The sequence below is a fragment of the Dromaius novaehollandiae genome, chromosome 10, assembly GCF_036370855.1.
Source record: "Dromaius novaehollandiae isolate bDroNov1 chromosome 10, bDroNov1.hap1, whole genome shotgun sequence".
Taxonomy (NCBI): domain Eukaryota; kingdom Metazoa; phylum Chordata; class Aves; order Casuariiformes; family Dromaiidae; genus Dromaius; species Dromaius novaehollandiae.
In genome coordinates, this window is record NC_088107.1 from 17,933,117 (window position 1) to 17,954,326 (window position 21,210).

The 21,210-nt window shown below is 36.4% G+C and overlaps 1 protein-coding gene across 4 annotated transcripts in view; it reads right to left on the reverse strand.

The window, feature by feature from the left end:
* Nucleotides 1–21,210, reverse strand: part of LRRC49 (leucine rich repeat containing 49) — a 61,352-nt gene that overhangs the window by 21,123 nt on the left and 19,019 nt on the right. For 3 of the 4 annotated variants that reach the window (XM_064517466.1, XM_064517467.1, XM_064517468.1), the window contains exons 7-9: nt 18,215–18,358; nt 13,606–13,667; nt 6,877–7,024 (exon numbers count right to left, since the gene is read on the reverse strand). In XM_064517466.1, the coding sequence (XP_064373536.1) occupies nt 6,877–7,024; nt 13,606–13,667; nt 18,215–18,358 (354 nt within the window). The remainder of the gene's footprint in view (nt 1–6,876; nt 7,025–13,605; nt 13,668–18,214; nt 18,359–21,210) is intronic. The other variant, XM_026113373.2, reaches the window with a different exon arrangement.

The following is a 21,210-nucleotide window of genomic DNA, read 5'->3' on the forward strand; positions in this document are numbered from 1 at the left end:
TCAATCTTTCAAGTGATTAAACAACAAACTTCAAAACTGTCCCTTTATGACTTTAACCTACCATGCATATATTAAACAAGAGGTCTGCCCTAGTTCAGATTAGGGCATGAGGCTCTGGGTAGGGGAAGCTTTTCCCCAGAGCACAAATAAAGCCTAACTTTTTTGCTAAAAGCTGCTTATGACCTCTTGAGGATGAAATTTTGTTGGCAGCTTCCTCTGCTACTGGTCTACTCAGTTTTTCCTGTACAGGGGATTACCAAGGGGCTGATGTCATAGAAGTACAAAATAATTCAGACTGGAAGGGACCTCAGGAGGTCACTACCCATGTTTCTACTAAAAGAAGCATCAACAATAAATTCAAAAACACAGATATAGAAGGCCTTATAGAACATCAAAATACTGCGTAATGAAGCCAAATACCTGAACAGGAGGGTAACAGGCTGAGGCTGTGAAAATCATGAAATAAAACCCCCTCCAGGTGCATGCCACAAACATCAGCATATAATTACTAATGCAAGATAAAAATACACTGGTGCTCAAAGTATGATACAAAACATTAAGAATTACAGACAAGAGTTCTCATGACAGCTTTTTATCTCAGTTAAGCATTAAAATGCATTGTTCGTCTTTACTTTTAAATGCATTGTTTTACTTTACTGAAAACAGCCTCAACATTAAGAATGGTACACTAAATTAATGATATAATTCTACAGAAAACAGTTTAAAGTTTATTTTATTTTCTATTTAAATCCATTAATTTGGCATTTACATTTATGCTTTTAAACTTGACTTCCTATAGAAACAATTTTTTTTATTTATTTATTTTATTTTTTTTTTTTTTTTACAATTTCAGTGTCTTAAACTTCTCTAATGACTTTTGAACACATTAAATAACATCCCAAAGTATGTTTAGAATTCTCAAATTACATTTTACCCCTAAAAGTTTGATTATTTGAAATTGGTATATAGAAAGAAGAGAAGCATAATCTAGTATTCCCACCATAGGAAAGGAAACAAACTACCCACTGTAGTAGTACTGCTGTCTTTCGCACTAGGGAAGGTGAGAGGGTTAGAGAACAAAGGGCCCTAATCCATAGCAAAACAGACTTACTTAATACTCCTGCTTTTGAAACAGCTTTAAGTTTTTCTTCATACTTTAAGACAAACATGCACAAACTTACTTCCCTAATTCAGTTTTCTTTCCACTTCCACAAATATCCCTTCTCACCTTCTCTGCCACCTCATAAAGCCTTCCCTTAATTCAGTTCAAAAGCATACTTGACACTATCTTCCATATTTCCATACATGACAGTCTACTGCCCTCATTCACTAGTCAGTCCAGTGCATTCTCTGCCAACACAATCTCAATACAAAGAATGAAATGAAATTATGTTCTAAGAAGAGCCTTTCAATTAACTGGATAAGACTTTTTTCTTCATGAACAGTTTATACTAATTATGGGCATTGAAAAAAAATATTTTTTTAATATACATATAGTTTTATAGAAAAATAAACTTAGCCTTAAAAAATCCAAATTTTACTCTGTATTCCTAGAAGCAAAATGATAGAGAAAACATCTGCATAAAGATCAAGGGCCAAAATCTGCTTTTTATTGAAATCAAGTCCATATACATTTCTTGATCAATCTTACAAAACACATGCAATCAGTCAAGAAAAAACAAAGTTATAAAACAAAGCCTTTAACAATCTTGCCACAATTCATTCGTTCATCACCCACTTTTTTAGCTCCAGCTCTTTTGAAACTCTTTCCATCTCCATTTTTCATTGCTTCTCATTATTCTGTTGCTGTTGTCAGCAACTTTGTGTCTCCTCCTGATAGTTCCCAGATGAACTAAGGCTATTTTAAATCCTATCTTCCGTGTCTTGTCTTTTTGTGTGTTCAAAACACTAAAATATTAGGCTAACAATAACACATATTTGATTTCTGTTAAAGAATTGCTGACAGCTCTGCCACCTACAAAACTGGTCCAAACCCTCTTTCCCTAAATTTCCTCTTTCCCTAAATTCAATCCTAATCCTAGATTGTCAGGACCCACTATTGAAAGAACATCTCCAGTATACCTCACAATAATTTAAAGCCCCGATGGAGGTTTGAAGAAGCACACTGAGCACTTTGGAAGAAGGGAAATGTCCTACTCTACCAGCCTGTCAGGAAAGAAAAATTCATCATACCAAAGAGTCAACTGCTACAATGACCACAGGAGAAACCAAAACGCCCTAGCTCTGTGTTAGAGTCGAGCAGACGCTTTTCCAGAAGGCACAGACGCCAGACTGTGGGAAGGAACTTCAGTGTCCTCTCTTATGTTGAAATCTTCTCCATTTATTACTTCTCTGCTTCCCACCTAAAAGCTTACTAAATAAATAGGAAGCCATCTTCATGAAGAGTCAGAAAAATAATTCTCAAGGAAGCAAAAGTCTCGCCTTCTGCAATCGAGAAACCATTAGATTGAGCTTTTAAGGCTGCAGGTTTACATTTTCAGTGTGAAGCAACAGTGGTGACAGAACACAACAAGAACAAGGCATCAAAGCAGCTGTCACCAGCCTTACCAAAGCCTGTTCCCATAGCACTGGCATACTGAGAGCTCCCCCTGCTGCTAACTGAGCACTACTGCAACAGAAACTCTACAAACCTTCATTTTAGCCAAGCCTATCATTATGCCACGCCACCTGTCTTACAAGACGTAACATCCAGCAAGACCTGAGATGGGTCCTAAACACAGCATGCTGGAATGCACATGTTCTTCTCCATAACTGGTTTACTCAGAGAAGTTATTTCCAAAAGACGATACTGTTCAAGCAACTGAAAATCACAATGGTAACTTTGCAAACAGTGAATGCAGTGTTTTATTTCCATAGTACATCTACTTTAAAAGTATTCTAATAATTCTCATATAGATTAGAGATAACTTTAGCATACTTCATGTAGACCACTTTAGCTAACGCAAAAAAAATAGGAGAATATGAAAAAAGGCCTGGAATATAAACTTAATCTTTCAAGTTGTGAAGAGACTAAACGCAGTACACTTAAAATGAACAAAGTTCAGTTGCCCTATATTTGCAGATGGCAGATTCTTTGTTAAATAAACCACACAAGCTGATTTAACATAAGAATGAAGTATGAATATAAGCATGTTTATAGCAGAAAAATATTCATGGAAAATAATAAATACTGAATTTTTGACCAATCATTGATCTTTAAACTTGACAATGAGATATATATCCTTTTTTTTACTTTTAGTATTAACTTCTCATTTTTTGGTAAGTTCTTATTTAAAGGGCAGGATTACTATCAGCAAGAATGAGTCTGGAAATTCCTGAGGTATCTTCTTTAAAAGCCTGCATTTTTTTTTTTTTTTTAAGACATTCTTCTGTAGAGAGACACTACTGCGGAGTAAGGAAATGTAACCAGCTGATGGAATGGATAATGGAATTCTGTCCTGGATAAAGTAGTTGAATAAACTCCCTGATCAGCAGAAACACCTAAGAAAAAAACAAAACACAACTAGCTTTCCCACACACACACACCATTTAAGCCCCCTAAGTCGAAGTGAAAAGAAGCAAAGTTTTACTGCTAAAAATATGTAGTTTAACTTTAGATCTAGGAACCACAGCGCATTTAAAAACAAATATATACATAGCAGATTTTGTTGGGAAACCGTATGGAACTGAGGGATAGAAATGGTGTTCCTAGTTAAATTATTACACACTAAAATATGCATATATTTCATTCATATTTAAATATTTCCTCTATGTAGGCAGACAATATTTGTTAACTGTTATGAAAAAATAGAGGAAAAAGATACAGAACAGAGCTGAACTGTATGCGCCACTGAATAAATCCACTTTTGAAAAACTTCAAACAAAACATACTCAAAAAGCTTCAATGCCCAGAAAACCAGCCACTGTCGCATGTTAACCAAACAACGCAACAGACCACAGATGTGACCGGAGCACGCTAACTGCAATACACTTCGACTTCCTATAAGCCTATTTCCTCTAGCCATAAATCAAATCACGTTACCTCACAACTGAGGCAGACTAAAGGTATAAATAACAGATGGCTACTGATGTCAGATGGTTACTGTGTCACCCACAGGTGACACATGGGAATTTGTCAGGCCACTGTAACTCAGCCTTTCTTACACACACCCCCTGTGCCTTTATGTTAATTTATCAGTTTTGGAGAAAGTAAAGGATTTCCATCAAACAGAAGTTTTAGATATGCAACAGGAAGTGGACAGGATTTTTCCGTTGAAACTCATAGTGTGAACAACAAATAAGAATTTACAGCCTTACAGTAATTTTCATAGATATGCAAAGCCCAAACTCATTCCAGGTGAACAACTTCCTCCAATTTCACTACCAATGATTTTTTTGGGTCTGTGCCTCAGGGGTTTAAAAGCTTAAACCTTATGTTCAAAACAGCTTAGGAATGAGATGGCCTGAGAAACCCCCCAACTTCCTCACAGGAAAAAATTAAAAAGTTATAATAATATGATGCAATTTCTTCAATAAGGCAAATCTGCCCCAGTCTACAAAATACTAAAACAACTACAGTCCATAATGATTTTGTTCCAAGTGCAGAGTATTTTATTTGTAGGGCAGGTATATGCTTCTGAGCAGCTCCCTAAGCAATTACCATCCATCTTTTGCCTTGAGGTTCCCTTTCTCCAGGGAATCCTACCGAAGAGGCCTGGCACCAAGGAGTGTACATCTTGAAAACCAACAGGAATAAGCAAAGTCTCTCAGAAGCTTTTCAAAATATCCTTTAGCTTTTATTCTAACTTGAAATAGTTACCTCACCTCAGCAAAGACAGCAACTAAAAAGCTGAAAGCAGAAGTAACAATTCTGTAAAACTCAGTTTTCCAGCAGAAGAACTTCTGAACAGGTTAGTGAAGAATTTCTAGTCAGAAAGAACAAACATCCAGGTCCAGCTCTCAATTCTTTGAGAGACAAAGCAGTACTTAAGTTCAGAATTGTCTGGACATACTTCAGACTAATGAAGAAAAAGTTCTGTTAGTGTAATTAGAGTTTGGTTCTACTAATCAAGTGAGAAAAAGCATATGCTCATACTGTACTTCCATTCCCTGAGTTACATTTACTCTTATGTTTGATGGCAACAGCATGCTGCATTACTAGTCACAATAGCTGGATTTGGCATTGCCAACTCTCTAATTTTATCACAAATCTCATGATACTTGTTATTTTTCTCAAAACCCCAGTTTAAGTCACATGAATATCTGGCTAACAATTTTTATTGGAAAAAGCATATAGCCTCCTCTACACGGAGAAAAGCTTAAAAAGAAATTCTCAAGGCTCAAAAACCAGAAGGCAAATAAAAAGAATGCAAAACACATTCTTTTTACAAGTAGTTTTATGAGCAGCACAACTAGTGAAGCCTGGTTTTCTATGGCTTTGTCTTGTGGTTGATCCTCTGATGTTTAACAAGGTGCGAACCCCAGATTAAGCTTTTCCCATGGTTGTGGGCTTCTAATAGCTCTTTCCCATGCAGAGCCCATAGAGTTTAAAAAGGGTTTAGAGCTCTTTCCGTAGTTTTTTCCACTGCTGAGAGTACTACTAGAATCTCTCTCCACTGTGTTTGGGGGTGGGGTGGGGGGGGGGGAGGGAAGGGGACAAAAACCAAAGAACTCCCCACACACACATTCTGCAACCCAAGTTCAGGGTAAAGACTTATTTATGTTACTCAAGTTTCTGAAATAATACTAAGAAAACAGTTTTGAAAAGCAAAGCAATTTGCTAGTATTCAATTCAGTCAGTATAAATTCAAAAAGAAAAAAACAATACCTGGGAAGAAACGATTACTGAGTATTCTAGATACTGGTGTAAGCACTTTTAGAATACATGTTTTCCCCATACATGTTATACTTTATACCATAATTGGGTCTATTTTAGATTCGCAGTGGTTTGGTTACAACACAACACGATAGATGGTAAAACAATAGGTGCAATTTATAATGCCTTACAGCCTTTGTACAAAGCAAATGAGCACCTGAAATACAGTGGATGTATCAGCACCTGGTCAAAGATAACTGTTGTTTGTTAAGCATGTTATACTTGTTATCTTGCTGTTATGTGGATTCCTCTTGTAAGCAGATCAAGCTTACACATCAGAGTAGACAGAGAAGAATCAGCCCAGTTACTCTTTTATTAAGAGACAAAATAGACGCCTTAATGATAGGCCCCAGTTAATTTCCCTACATCCTTTACCTCGCAGCATATTTTCATGAAGTCCGTAGGAAGCTAGCTGTCCACAAGTCCTTTTCTGCTTATCAAGATTACTTGAACTTGACCAGTCAATTCAGAAATGAAGGGGGAACAGCAAGTTAGGCAAGGTAGGGAGAAAGGCAGACTGACACACGAACAGTGCAATCAATGGGTTTGCTTACGGAGGCAGACCAAAAACCCACAAAATTTTTAAATGAAAGAGGATAAAAATTATGCTGATTTTAGGGTAAACAGACTATTGCTTTGGAAGAAATATACTGCTGCTTTTCAGCTACAGACCAAGCCAATACAGACTACGTTGACAAAGTTCGAACTAAAAGCTCTAGTTTCTCCCACTGTCACATGGCATTTGGTCACACAGTACTTACTAGTGAAGAAAAACAGTTTAAACATTTAAGAATAAATATACTAGAGTGAAGCAAAGAAACACACCCTTACGTAATACTGAGCAAAATAAAAAGGTTAAAGCTTTGAATATTTTATGTCTAAATATCATTAAATTCCAGATTAAAAGAGATGCAATTTTTTTCCTCTATATACAACACACTATGTTTTATTCTTAAACATCCAGTAAGTTTGAGAAAAATACATTACAGAAAATTTCTTACTGTGATTCTCTTCATGTCTAGCTGTCGGAGCTGCATCATATGATGGAGCACAGTGTGTTTGTACCATGTCTCCTGAGCTATTGGATTGCCATCAAGGGTGATATCTGACAGGGATGAGGAATCAGCAAGGCACAGAATATCCTCAAAACTGTAACCAAAAAAGTTTATAGTTTTAATGCCATGGAGTAGGAAAAATTTTGGGATGGAAGGTTTTTTTTTTTTCCTCGAAGAAAACTTACTGAAGAAAACAGCATATCATATATGACAAATCAAATTAAAAGCATTCTGAAAGATCAAGAACAGCTGCTGTTCTACTTTTTCCTCTCTCCACACACAGGTATAAAGAGATGCAGAATAAAGAGAAGTTGTTAACTAAAGGAATAAAATTTCACATTAAAAGAACTAAAATAATATTTTTATATATATATATATATCAACTCATAGCACAAAAATAATAGGAATTACATTTGCCATTAAAACAACCATGAAAACTACAAAAAAAGTAAGAAAAAACGTCAAGTACAAAGACTCCAGCATGATCCTGGTGTTTGTGACATTATATATTGAAAGAAAAAAAACAAATAAAGTGTCATAGTATCTTTAAAACAGATCTATTGTTCCGAGTTGTCTACATACACTAAAGAGTCAGCTGTTTAAACAATACTTAGTTTGGTTTCCTGACAAAAATAACTGGCCTACATAAAGCGTATTTGGAAAGGCACAGCCTATATGCTCTTCCTTTTATTGAAGAAAACATTTGAAAAGAAAGTAGATGACCCAGATAAATAGTATTTTTAACATCAGGGAACTGTTTAATCTGATTTTTAAAAGAAGCTAAAACACTCGCAGTAGTAAATAGGACTCCAACACCTTTTAAGAAATTGACTGCAGTGCATACAGGTACAACTGTGGCCCTGTTTTCATGCACTGTGGCTTTCAACTGTTGAGTCTGTGTTACAAAGTTAAACCAAGTCCAAATGAAAGTACAAAATAACTCAGTTCTGAAAAGTAGCAAGCCAATTAAAAAAAACTGAAAATAACAAAAGAATGAATGATGATCACATCAAAGTATAAAAAATAAAGAGTATCACTTGGCTAGACAAGCAGAAATACTTAATGAAGTTCTGAAATAAGAGACTACTTCTGAACTGGAAAATATGGAATTATTGTCAGAATATACAAAAATGGAGTTCCTACTGACTGCATCAACTGGTTATAGATCTTACTCTTAGTGGCAGGAAAAGTCTTCCTCCACTATAATACTTAGGAAGGCGCAACTCAAAAGTTATGTGCAGTACAGATGCTCATACTAAATACTGCCACTGAATAAAATGGCAACTGCCTTTATCATCAGTATCACTCAACTTTCAAAAGGCATACCATAATCTGCTGAGGACTAACATCCAGCTGCAAAAGGCTAGAGAGCTACCATAATGTCAGATGTAAAACGAGATGTCTCTGAAAGATTCTGGATATTAGACAGGATATTTCCACAACAACAATAAATATACAAAAAAAAAACCCCCACCAAATAGCTCTTAGTTTTAACCAGCAGAAGAGTGGCCTGTATATAGTCAGGATCTGGACACCAGATTAAGCCAACAGGAGCAAAGGAAAGCAAGCTCCCAGGAAAAGTCTCAGAACACACACAGTTAACACGGCACACACAACTTCAACGTCACATACCCAGTGTTTGGGTACGAAAAGTGACCAGTGGAAGACTACTACCCTTCTGCTCAGTTGATTAGAGCAATACAAGCACTAACGAGAAATGAACTATGTATGCCTTCCAAAGAAACCAGCACAGGTGCTTAGCATGTATATATGGGATTTTGTTTTTGTACATGGGGTTAAGATGACAAATTTGACTATTACTTTTTCTGCTCCTTTTGTGTCCTGGTTACCCTTCCATAAAACAGCTTGCTTAACTGCATTATTGGAAGATCATGTTGACATATGACTTAAAATATCTATTCAATATCCTCTGAAGATAAAAGATGATTTTCCCAAATGACACATCACAGAAGTTAGCAGAGCAGATTCAAATATTTTAGCAGAAGAAAGGATAATGGTGAATTTCTGTTAGGCTAGAATAGATTTTACTTGACAAACTATTTTAAATATGAAAATACTTGGTCTTCAAAATTAGTTTCAAATAACTTCAGTATATTCTTTAAAGGGTTCTACTCCAAGCACTTGCAAACATTTAAGCAAATAGTACTCCTGCCATTACATATGATTTACAGGATTTAAGTGAAACCAATCTCTTCACAAAATGACAGAAAAGTTGAAAGTTTGCTAGTGTTTTCAAGACCTTAAACTTAAACATACTGCTCTGAAATACTCAGCACTTCAGCATACCAGAATATTAATTCTGGAGCTAGAACAGATGTGCTTGCTTTACCCTGCTCTCAGGTGCCCTATTAGTAACCCAATTTTAGAGCAAACAATAGTGCAAACCAGTGAACTTTTCAGATCTTTGCATATACATATGAAAAATAAAGCTTTAGAAATTCAATGTAGGAAACTTAATATATTATATTACTACACCAGCATCCCAATCCTAAGAGGAGTGAAGCTTTAATACATGTGCCGAACAGACCACATACTTTACGAACGAGCTTCTGTCCGTTTCCAACCACAGGGACAACCGCAACCGTGGTGAGTGCTGACACTCTATGCCAATCAAGAGACCACATCTCAATGCTCTCTCTAGCCCCTGTTCACCATGGAGGAGTTGTTGAGCCACTCACGTAACGCAAAGCAGCTGTAGATGCTGCTGCTTCAGACTGGCTCAAACAAGCCTCTCCTCTAGCACTCAGATGGAACATGGGCCCCTCTTTCCAAAAAACCTTCTCCTGCAGGAACCAGGAGCAACTAACTCTCCTTACTTTTCTGTCTATCTTTCTTTCTAGCAAAGGTGAATTCATCTAAAGTGGCAGTTTCAGTAATACAGACACTATTTGTGATTTTGGGTTAATTACCCAGAAGTGTTTTCTGGAGATTTTTTCAGATTCACAGAGTAGACCATTCTGAGCACTCTGTCTAGATGTAGGAGTCCTGCATCCAACTCTCTCCTCTGCCAGAAGGGATACAAACAATTCTCCCACCTTGTATGTGAATATTGCAATTATGAGGCAGCAGAGTACTCCAGAGTGGTGCATGTTCAACCTCCACCAGTGATATTGGTTCACTTCTAAACATTTAGCAGGCATGAGCTGGGACACTTGTCTTCTGGTAAACAGCCTCCTTACTGAGGAGAACAATTGTTCTCTCTCTATATACTTGCACCCATGACTTTTTAAAAATGTGTTCCATGAAGTGGAAAAGCTCTGGAGAAAAGACAGAAAGCAACATACTATAGTACGGTAACTTGGGTGGTAACACGCTCAAAGTGTAGGTTCAAAAGCATTCAGTCGACGAACAGACTTGGGATGGGAGACCCAACTGTAACAGCTAAGTTACTTATGAAAACAGACATTTCTACTGCAAATCAGCCTTTCATTCCCATTGTACTTTTCTGCATAAATGTTTAACAAAAGTATTTATAATTCTTCATTCTGCTGAGGAGAAAAAACTTGTTTAGATTAGATTGAGAACATTCCTTCTCACAAGTGTCCAGTTCAGCAACCGAGTCAAGAAAAATAATCACTAGGCCTATTGAACTGGTAGCCATTTTTTTCCAATATGGCTAAATACAATGCTTTGGCAAATGAAAAAGCAATCATAGTGCTGACCTGGAGCAAAGTACAATAATGAAAATACATTTTTTTTTAAAGTCTTTTTTTCACATTACTAAATAAGAGCAATAACAACCCTCTTCCTGAATCTCTCTGGGGTATCTTTCCTGAAGAAAATTATTTCTGTAATCTCTTCTCAGTACCATATGACAAATTCAAAAACTGATTTCTCATCCCTCTTTATAACTAGTCCTAGAGAGACAAATTATTATCAGCAGCCATACAGAATGAACACCTTCAGTTTGTAATGGCTAAATTTTTTCTGGGCTGAAGAAATGGGACATCCTTTGTTTCAGATCTGCATCAACTTTCACAGTGTGTGGTTTTAGCTTATATTATCTTGCTAACATATACCTTTTTTAGTAAAAGCTCTGCAGAGAAACAGCATTCTGAGGCCTTCTCTGAAGGTGGAGAGGAAAAGACTGTTCAGTGATGAAACCAACCTATGATAGGATTCATATATGTCTTAGCCACAGACAATTTTAAAAAGGCAATCCTGAATCTTTTACTGAAACTACAATTCATATATGTCAGTGTGTATCTATTTAAGACACAAGGATTCTTGCTGACAAATAAAAATAGAAAGTAATACAACTTTACATGGGATCACTGTCTAAAAAATCCTACACCACTGAAAAGTGCTTCATCTTCTGAAGCACTTCAAATTTTTGAAGGATTTTTTTTAATGGGCATTAGAAAAACACTTCAATGAATCCATAATATAAATATATCCAGTTTTTGGCAACATACTCTGTTGTTTCCACTTCTGGGTTTTCTCTGTGCATCTACAGAGAATGAATCAGAGTATCTATATAACTAATTAATTACCTAGAAGTCACTGAATAGACACAAATGTTTCTAGAGAAAATTGTTCAAAGATTACCATATGGCACATAGTAAAATCAGGTAAGCAACTCAAAAATACATAAAGCCATTTAAAAGGGCTGTAGGAATGTTCGGACACAGCACTACGATTCACTAGTATTATGGTTGCATGCAGCTTCTTTGATCAGTTCAAACAGCATCAAGCCAAGTATCAGATGGCTACAGAAAATGGCCAAGAACCTACTGTTACACTTAATCATTTTGCTGTTAGGTAATATATCTCCTGCATAACTCAAAATCAAGTATTAATGAGGCTTTTTAGCCTTCAAAATTCCTATTCTGCAATGGAATGTCATTACTTCAAAAACCTAAGCCAAATGCTATAATCAAAAAAGTTTTTTTTTTTTTTTAATGTATATAATTACAGGTATCTAAAGAGTTAAACTGATCCACCTATCTACCTATATAGGTATATAAAATTTGTAGCAGGGAAATTTCTGTTTCTCTCTAAAATTAAAATTTTATATCTATTCCAACTACAAATTAAAACCAAATTAACATTATATATTTGCAAGAATGTTCAAAATAAGTATTTCTAGCTTACATGTATGAAGCTAAGACTAGATCTACTAACACTAACTAAAGCTCCAATGAATAAAAGATAAAAATCAGGATAATATACTCAAAATAAGCTACTGATGACAAAGTTTGAGAACTGATTATGTAAAGTTTGAGAAATCTTCAAAAAACTTGCAAAAAAAAATCTAAAACATTTTTCTCTCCTTGCAGACCGCAAAAATAAAACAATGAATCTACATAAAGCAATGAGAGAAAGGAGTCAGAAAACAACATGAAATATACCAAGTACATAGAAACCATACAAAAATTCCACTGACTGCAGTGATGCTCCCTGATGACAAGGGAACCAGCTACTGCAGTCCCCCCATCGCTCTTGCCAGGCTAAGACATTTGTTAGAAAAACAGAACAAATGGCATGTTTCAAATCTGGGAATTATCCAACAGGGGAGGGGTGGAGCAAATCCCTCTCCATTATCCCAGTTTAACACATGAAGTAAAGAGACTAACAGATGAACGAAGAGAAGAGTATATTAAACATTCCTGAAGTTCATCTCCGAGTTTTTAAAATGCTTAACACCCATGAGTATTTAGGAGATCACTGCATCAGTACTTTAAGAGCCTAAGGAACACAGACAAGTAGGTTGGAGCTGTCTGCAAAAAACATAATGCAGGTCAACTTAAAACATTCAAGAAGCTATTACAATAAAAGCTCATATTAAGTATAACATTTTTACAGAAGAAAACAGGTACCACAAGAACGATGAAGTCTTTTCAGGAATTAGAGCATAAAGCATCTTTTCACTATCCTTATTTGTCTGATTCTATCAAAATAAGTCTGGTAAAGGCTCGTGATGATTAAGGGATAAAGGCAAGCCTGTATCACTCAAACTGAAAATTAATCCAGGCACAATTTGATTTTTTTTTTCTTTTTTACGTATTGGCACAAGTATAAGTGAAGATTCCAAAGATGCATGCATATAAAAAATATAAAAGACAAATATTTCTATTTATTACAAAGTATGCTTAGTTGCTTGAAACAACAGAAGCCCTTCTTAGAAATCTGAGTTATTCTATTTCTACCATCTGGTTTGAAAGTGAAAGTACCATGAATATACCTTTCAGACTTGACTAATAAATGGGCAAGTAAAATATAATCATGAAATACTCTAATCAACATAAGCAAGCAGAATCTGACTCAGCAGTTTGTGTCAAGCTCGTATTTCATTTAACATGCAATCACTGTATTTAAGTGTCTTGTACAATACCACTTTAACAGACATGTTGTTTAACAATAAAACATATTTACAACACTTTCTAAATTTCATAATTATAAACAATGATCATCTTTAAAAGAAAAGTAGAATTTTCACAGTATAATTTTCATAGTACAATCACATTTAAATGCAAAAGGTTTAAAAAACTTTTCATGTTTAAAGTAGGAAATATATAATGGCTTGATCATGCAATCTAACATGTTACAAAAAAGTATCTGCATTCATAGTGTAAGAATTTAAAATTTAATAAAATACAGCTGTAACAGTATACCTCAAATTACTGACAGGAAGCAAACTGCTATTCCCCTTACCTAGATATATTATTGAAGCTGAGGAACAAACGTTGGAGACAGGGCAAAGTATCCACATCTTTCTAGAAGGAAAGAAAGAGGCATAAATTCAGTTGCTGAAAGATAACATCTTTTGAAGCTTTCTAGTTTGCCTGACGAAGAAACACATTCATTTCTATATACTATAACCTTGCTGCAACATTGATTTCTGTTGAACATGCAGCTCCATTTCTCCCTAGTGCAGACTGCAAGGGAGTGTTTCAGTGCAGATATCTACTCTGCAGAACAAGCTGCACCACTTGCAAGGCAAACAATGTTAAGAATAGAGGATGAAACTGCTGCTGGTTTTTGAACAGGCTTTTGGGAAGGAAGCCAAGGTGCTGTTTCAGCATTTAAGCTGCACCTTAAGTACACTGTAACCAAATTGTTAAAAAAAATTCTTTTGTGAGCACACTGCAATAACGCTTCTGAAGTGCTAACCTGTGCCATGCAGCAGGGTAACTAGCACTTTGAAATAGCAATGGCTTTTGTGCCAGAGAAAAACTGAAGGATTTTTACACTCAGTAACCTCATTGATTTTAAGTTTATATAGAATCTGAAGTCTGATCACAAAGATACCTTTAGACAAAATACAGAATTACAATTTATAAAAGAGTGAGTTTTAAGAATGAGTAATTGTGAGTTTAATAAATACCACTAAAGACCTTTGCAGAGTGCCCTAAAATAGTTCAAGGAATTAGTAAGCTGAAACACATCAAGAAAGATTAAACTATATATGAAATATAAATCCACAATGGCCAGACAGCAGTCTGCAGTGGTGCACATACCGTTCAGACTGTACCGTTTACCCATCGGTTATAAGAGGGTATCTCTTTATCCTGCTAAGGAGCACACTCCAACTTGCCACCAGTGGACACTAATCTCATCACAGCATGAAGTGGCACAGGGGCTCACTACTTTGATTTTAGCCTCCAGGCAAATCTATAGTCCTTCCTCCCACCATCAGATCTAGAACATATCTGCACAGCATTCTGCAAACAGACAGTAGCTCATTCTACCCAGTCAGCTAAGCACAAGGCAGCTCTGAAGATGCTGTGTTGCGGCTATTAATGAAACACTGCGCATGAGCTAACAATCCATACCAAGGCTCACAGCTCTGTCTATAATAAGCAGGGCTTATTAGCTTAGGTCTGTATTAACTGCGGCTGCAAAACTCCTACTTCAGAGCTATTCTGAAACCACCTACCTCAGACCGTGGAGAGACTGAGTTCCCAACTGTCATCTAGACGTACCCTCAGCAGCTAAGGCTACTTACAGTGCTGATGCTCCGGGAAGGGCGGAGGAAGCACGATACTAGTTGAAATACACACAAGGACAGACTGTGCACAATAATTTTTCTTAAGCAGCACAGATTTTAAGTGATCGAAGAATTTTGTGTTTGGGAATACAAAGTAACTTCCTGCGAAGACAGACTTGTGTAACTAGCATGATAGCTGTCCCGAAAGATATGCTGCAAGCCTCACAGGCCCGAGAGTGAACACCGTAGTCAAAAGGAAGGCCTGCAGCAACTTCAGTTGCGGTATGAAGTCATTGAGGCAGCGGACCTATGAGGCAGGAGCTTTCACCCTAAGATGATGTACAGCTTAACCAGTTCTCCAAGTCTAAGATCAGGCAGGCTGCAGATGACAGACACAATCTCCAGCTTTTAATACCTGAAAGTAGGCAAGCAGGTATTGCTTTCAAACAAAAATAGAGATCACCTTCCTAATTAGGGATGCTAATTCACTACTGGATGAGAAGTAAATAGACATTCCATAATTCCTGGTACGCAGAGATTCATGCTTTTAATGCCAGATGAGACCCTTTGTAATCGTTTATTCTGCCCCCTTGACATTCCTCAGAATAGTCTAACTTCTTGAAGACACTTCCAGTTTACCTCAGGACTGCTTTTTTCAAATCCTACAGCTCTAGATGAACTAGAATTTATTCTTTTAAAAATTACTACTTTTGATTCAAAGATTTCCAGTGAAATCTGATGAATATCTCAAAGAAAGAATGGCCCCAAAACTACTAATCTCAGGCCAAAGGATTATAGGAGATGATTACACATTTAATTTTTTCAACAGGCTGCAATCGAATTGGATAACTCTAATTACCCAATATAGTCAACTGCAACTCAGTATGGAGTTTAGTATGGAACCTCATTTTGTGTGACAAATGAGAACATCATTATTTCCTATAAAAGAATAATACATTTCTAGCCCTCACAGGAGGAGAAAAAAGTTGAAAATAAGGAAGGTTCACAAAAATGTATTGAGAGAGAAAAGCATTTAAATATTAGCTTAGACTAATTTCATCATTTTGGGAGGGAAAACTTTTTCAAGTTTGGACATTAAAGATCCTGTCATTTAAAGGAATAATCAAGTTAAACAAGACCCCATTCATAATTATAGTGTTGTCATAATAACCGAGTAACTAAACCACAGCCAATACAGTAGAAACCAAATTCTTTTTATGAATTCAAAGTGGAAATTTTTCAGTTTAGCTCTATACCATACCTATGTCATGATTTAAATGCCAAAAAGTAATTATCTCACTCAGTCAACAGTAAAAAAAACCTAAACCTCTTCCTTAAAGGAAAGAAATCAAAAAAGCCAACTCTCTCCCCCCAACTACTCAGGTACTCCAGCAATAAAGTAACCTGGATGTTCTTTCCATGAGATGATAAATTTGTTTTTATGTTTCTGGATTTGCAGTAATGTCATATTGCAACAAATTATGAATTCAACACAAAATAGCGCAGCTTTCACGCTTCCAATGTCTTTCTACTTCAAAAAGTTAAATCTAATACATATGCATTTAAAAGAAAGCACCTACCATTAAAATGAGAAAAAGATTTGATTTTAGGAAAGAAACACACATTTACTTCATATCTCAAACACCATAAAGTGTCCAAAACTTGACTTCATATGACTTAGGAGTCCTTCTCTAGAGGAAGGAGACTTAGTGCCATGTTTGCTAAAGTCACCATCCAATTCACAAACTGATCCATTAGAATTTAGGCAGGGTAACAATTATTTTTATATTATAGACAAAATAAAACAATTCCATAAACAGAATATCTTCTGAAACAGTGCTTCTGGCCAGGGAGAAATAAAACACTACGGTGAGATATAGCAGAGCCCAAGCGTATAACTCATTAACTTTCATGCTAACTCTACGTTTGCAGCTAGAGGAGGCAAGGAGAACACAGCAACTGCTCCTGAGAGAGGCAAGAAGGCACCAGCTGTGAGCAAGGAAGAGAGAATCCGGGAAACATAACTGGTGTTGAGGGAAGGGACAGTTACAGAATCAGAAATCAGCAGGAATTTGAGGAAATAATGTCTCAGCAACAGCAGAAGGCTTCTCCAAAACCAATGAGAGCCACTGACTTAAAACCATTTTCTAAAAACTATGAATTACAACAGACAACAGAGCAGCCTTCCCACAAACATTATATTCTATAAATTGCTAAATACAATCCTTTTTTTCAAAAAAATTAATCTGCATTGAGACCAAGACCTTATTAACAAGAACATGAGGACACAAATACACACATTTAAGTAGACTGACTGTATTATTTAAAAAGTATTTTTTCAAATAATACACAGGCCATACCATACGCGAGTCACTTCCACAATTCCAGAAGAAGAAATTAAAACCCTAAAGTAGTAAATGAAAAGCTTAATCCTCTGGAGCATAAAGACTTACAATGTTAAGTTAAAGCTCCAACTGGGAAATTTTGCCTACAAGATCAATACCTGTTTTTACTTTTACTATGAGTTCTTGTGAGGGAAAATGACTGTTAGCAGGTAGGTGTGTGTAGGTGTGTGCGGGTGCGCACAGGTGTGCTGGTTTTTTGCTTTTACTTGGCCCACTGAATGACCCAATAGAGAGCAATCGAATCTGAAAAGAGATGCTGGAGGAAATCTTGGAACCCATGCAGCCAGCAACAAAATTTCCAGATACACAGAATTACTATCCCACTTCCAACCAGCTTTGTGGGAGAGGGAAGGGGAGAGGACAAGGGATAGGGCAAGGAATAATTTGCACCAAGATTTCTCAATTTGGCTATAAAAACACATGAAAATCTCAAAGAAAACTTGGCAACATTCTCCTGATAAAAGTAAACCTATTTCCCTCCCTTTGAGAAAGGGGCATCAACTATGCTCTCCACCAAAATATACATAAAAAGATTAAATCTAAGATGGCCTAACTGCTTAACTGATCTACAGAAACTAAGGGGAGAGAGCTTTGCTTTTATGAAACAACCTTGTATGGTAGTCTCCAAATCCATGCATTAGAGCCACAAAGCTTCTCCAGAAATCTTTTTTCCCCACTATCATGTGCTATCAAGATCTGTACAGCTACAACAAGCAATCACATTTAAACAAAGTAACACTGAATAAGTCACTATGTTATTTTCACCTTCACAGTGTAAAAATGAACACTGCAGAAAAACAACAAAAACAAGACAGTACAGAAGAACAAAGATTTCACAAATCTGAAATGCTGACATGGCTCAAACAAATTAAAATAATAGCATATCTTCATTTTAAAAAAATTAGAAACATTTGTTTTTGTTCCTTACTATAGCACAGACTTGATTATGACGAAGGTTGAGCTCTGTGAGTGAATCCAGTCCATTAATATTTTCTACAATGGTTAGTAGGTTTCTGGCAAGATTTAACACTCTCAGTTCACCCAAATGGTTGACATTTTCTATTTTAGTAATCTGTAAAAGAAGTATAAACATGCACACTGTTTTTTACATAGATACACAATAGATATATATAGTATATACATACGTATTTTTAAAAAGCAATGTTTACAGACAAAACCAGAATCAACTTAATCCAATACTGTGCTTTTTATAACTTTTCTAAACTGGATAATCCTGTCATAAATTGCTGAAAACAAGCTATAGCCTAGCTGAGATTAAGTAGAAGTATCTACTTCACTAACATCTTTGTAGTCATACCACAGTGAAATCAAGCCAATAGTCCTCTCCTTACCATCAGAAATTAAGTTACTTCAGCTATGCTGTGCTGTAGCAGCACCCTCAAAAGACACTCCCTGACATATCATAAGCCTAAGAGGACACTGATGATGTTATGGTATGCCAAAATAGGGAAATTTTGTGCACGGCTGATCCTTAGTTTGTCTCCAAAGGCACTCAGACACACATCCAAACCTCCCAGTACTTTGCCACAGAAGTACGTGGTATCGTAGCTCCACACCATCACAGACGTCGGCACTGACTTCCCTTCATGCCTTTAAAAGGTCAGCAGCAGCATCCACCGCGCTCTCTAGGAGCTCCCCAGCGGGTCCCGAGGACTGGGGCCTGCTGCGCATCGGGAGCCAAGAGCAGCCACAGCCCGCTGGAGAAGGAAGCAGTTATTCTGGCATGGAATTTGTAAGGAAGAATTTTATGAGCTGATGATTGCTGGACTCAGTGAGACATGCTCAAATAAAAGTCAGAAAGAGAAAGCAGCAGCATCCTTCATTTGGATACACAGCATGTTTGCTTGACGGTCTCCAGCATTTCTTGGCAACTCATGGCTTCCTGCGATCAGAAAATGGAGGGATCAAACAAAATGACTAACTTGCACTGAACAGGCCACTGCTTTAGGTTTGCTTTTATTTTCACTATCTTAAAGATTCAGGTGATTACTGAATAAGTTTAATCAAAAGGATAATGATGGCTACGGACCCTTAATTTTATTTTTGACTTGTGGGAATGTAACTGTGTTTTACAAGGGCATTAATGATTTCTCGGCTGACGCAATATGGCTTCTCTTTATGCTCTTTGTATTTCTCAGTAATCGACTCAAGGATCTTTATCCAGATACCTGTTTCTCAGAGTAATCTGGGATCTGTCCTCCAGCATCTATCCAGGTGTTCATGCAGGACTTGCATACAGCAATATCATGGAGTAGCTTGTCACTGCACAGGGGGATGTTCATTTCATATCCTTACTAAAACCCATGTTATATGATGGTAAAGGGAGTATCAGGTTTTCCCATAGAAAAGACTTCAGCCTTTCACAACGTGTGGCAGTGTATCCAAAGACAGAGTGCACAAAGCTACTAAAAAATACAATGAATTCCCTTGCAACTAGAATGATCATCTGCCCCATCTGGCTGGACATGAGATCAGCGTAAGCGCCCTTCGACACCCTGTACTTAGCCAGGCACGCTATTCCTCCTGCAAGCTGCCAACAGCAATTAGATGCAGATAAACAAGATAGTGCATTGGTGTCACACACCTTCCCAATGATAATGGACTTTCTAATCTTTTAGGCCAGTACAAATCTGGCCATGCCAATTTCAGAAGATGTCTAGTAGCTTCTGGAACAGGAGAAGAGGGAAGGCAGCCATCACCAACAACACTGAGTTTTCAAAATGTAAATAGTTTCCATGCATGTGTGTATATATGTATATATAAATGACATACGACTTGAATATATTGCTCTAAGTACTCCAGGAGTTTTTCCAAAAAAAGCTTTTTGAAATGCATACATGTTAGGCAGAAAACATGTAAATCACCCCTCAGAAGAATTTTTGATTCAACTACTGATCAAATTATTATTCATCACACCTTTATGTGTATTATATGCAGAAAATAAAAATGTATGCATGAAGTAAAACTGTTAGGATACCAAAACAGTAAATAGCAGAAGGAACAGAAAATACCACTGTTCAGAACAATGTATATTGACAGAGACTTGTAAAAACAAAGCCAAGAGCAGATGGTTAGCATGAAGAGTACAGGCCTCTGCAGATGTCTGTTTAGCCAGAATTACAGCAAACCACAACGCAGAATTTGAAATGATCTGAGCATCTTACTGCTACTGCAGAGATAAGGATTTCATCAACAATTTATACAGATCCTATTTATAACTTTGCTCAGTTTTTAGACTGTCAGCTCTATTGGATTTTGTCTATTTATTCTCACGCATGCATGAACGAAGACGTACCAGCTCTTGGTACATACTACATCTATTAATAAACGAGCCACTCATCTCTTTCTAGGCAACTCAAATACCATTAAAAGTGGCAGATACAATTTCTTTCTGTTAAAAGAAATGTTATTTTCTATTAATAATTTAATTAAAAGCATTACAAAATGGTTAATAATAATCTTCAAATACATAAAATTAAAAGATTTTACTTGGAAACATTGAATAAAACACTGCTCTGCACTTTTTGTTTGCCTGTATTTTTGAATCCTTTGGTATGAAAAAATTATAAAAAGGAAAGAAAACCAGAGAAGATTGTTATGCAGAGCATAACCACTAATCAATAATTAAATTGTACAACAGTAGCATCTTATGGTATATATCTGAGATAATTTAAAAGTCGTCCACGTTTGCAACAACCGAGCTGCATTTTTTTTCCTTACATTTGCAGTCTTGAACCTTTGGAAAAGAAAATGATTCATACAATTAAACAAACAAAAAAATAGTTCTAATGATTTTTTTTTAATTTCAAACAGTATAGAGTAAGTTTCGTTACAAATATACCTACTCAAGTTCTGCCTTCAGTAAAACCTAGCTTATTTTGCTAACTTTAATGCACTCACTCA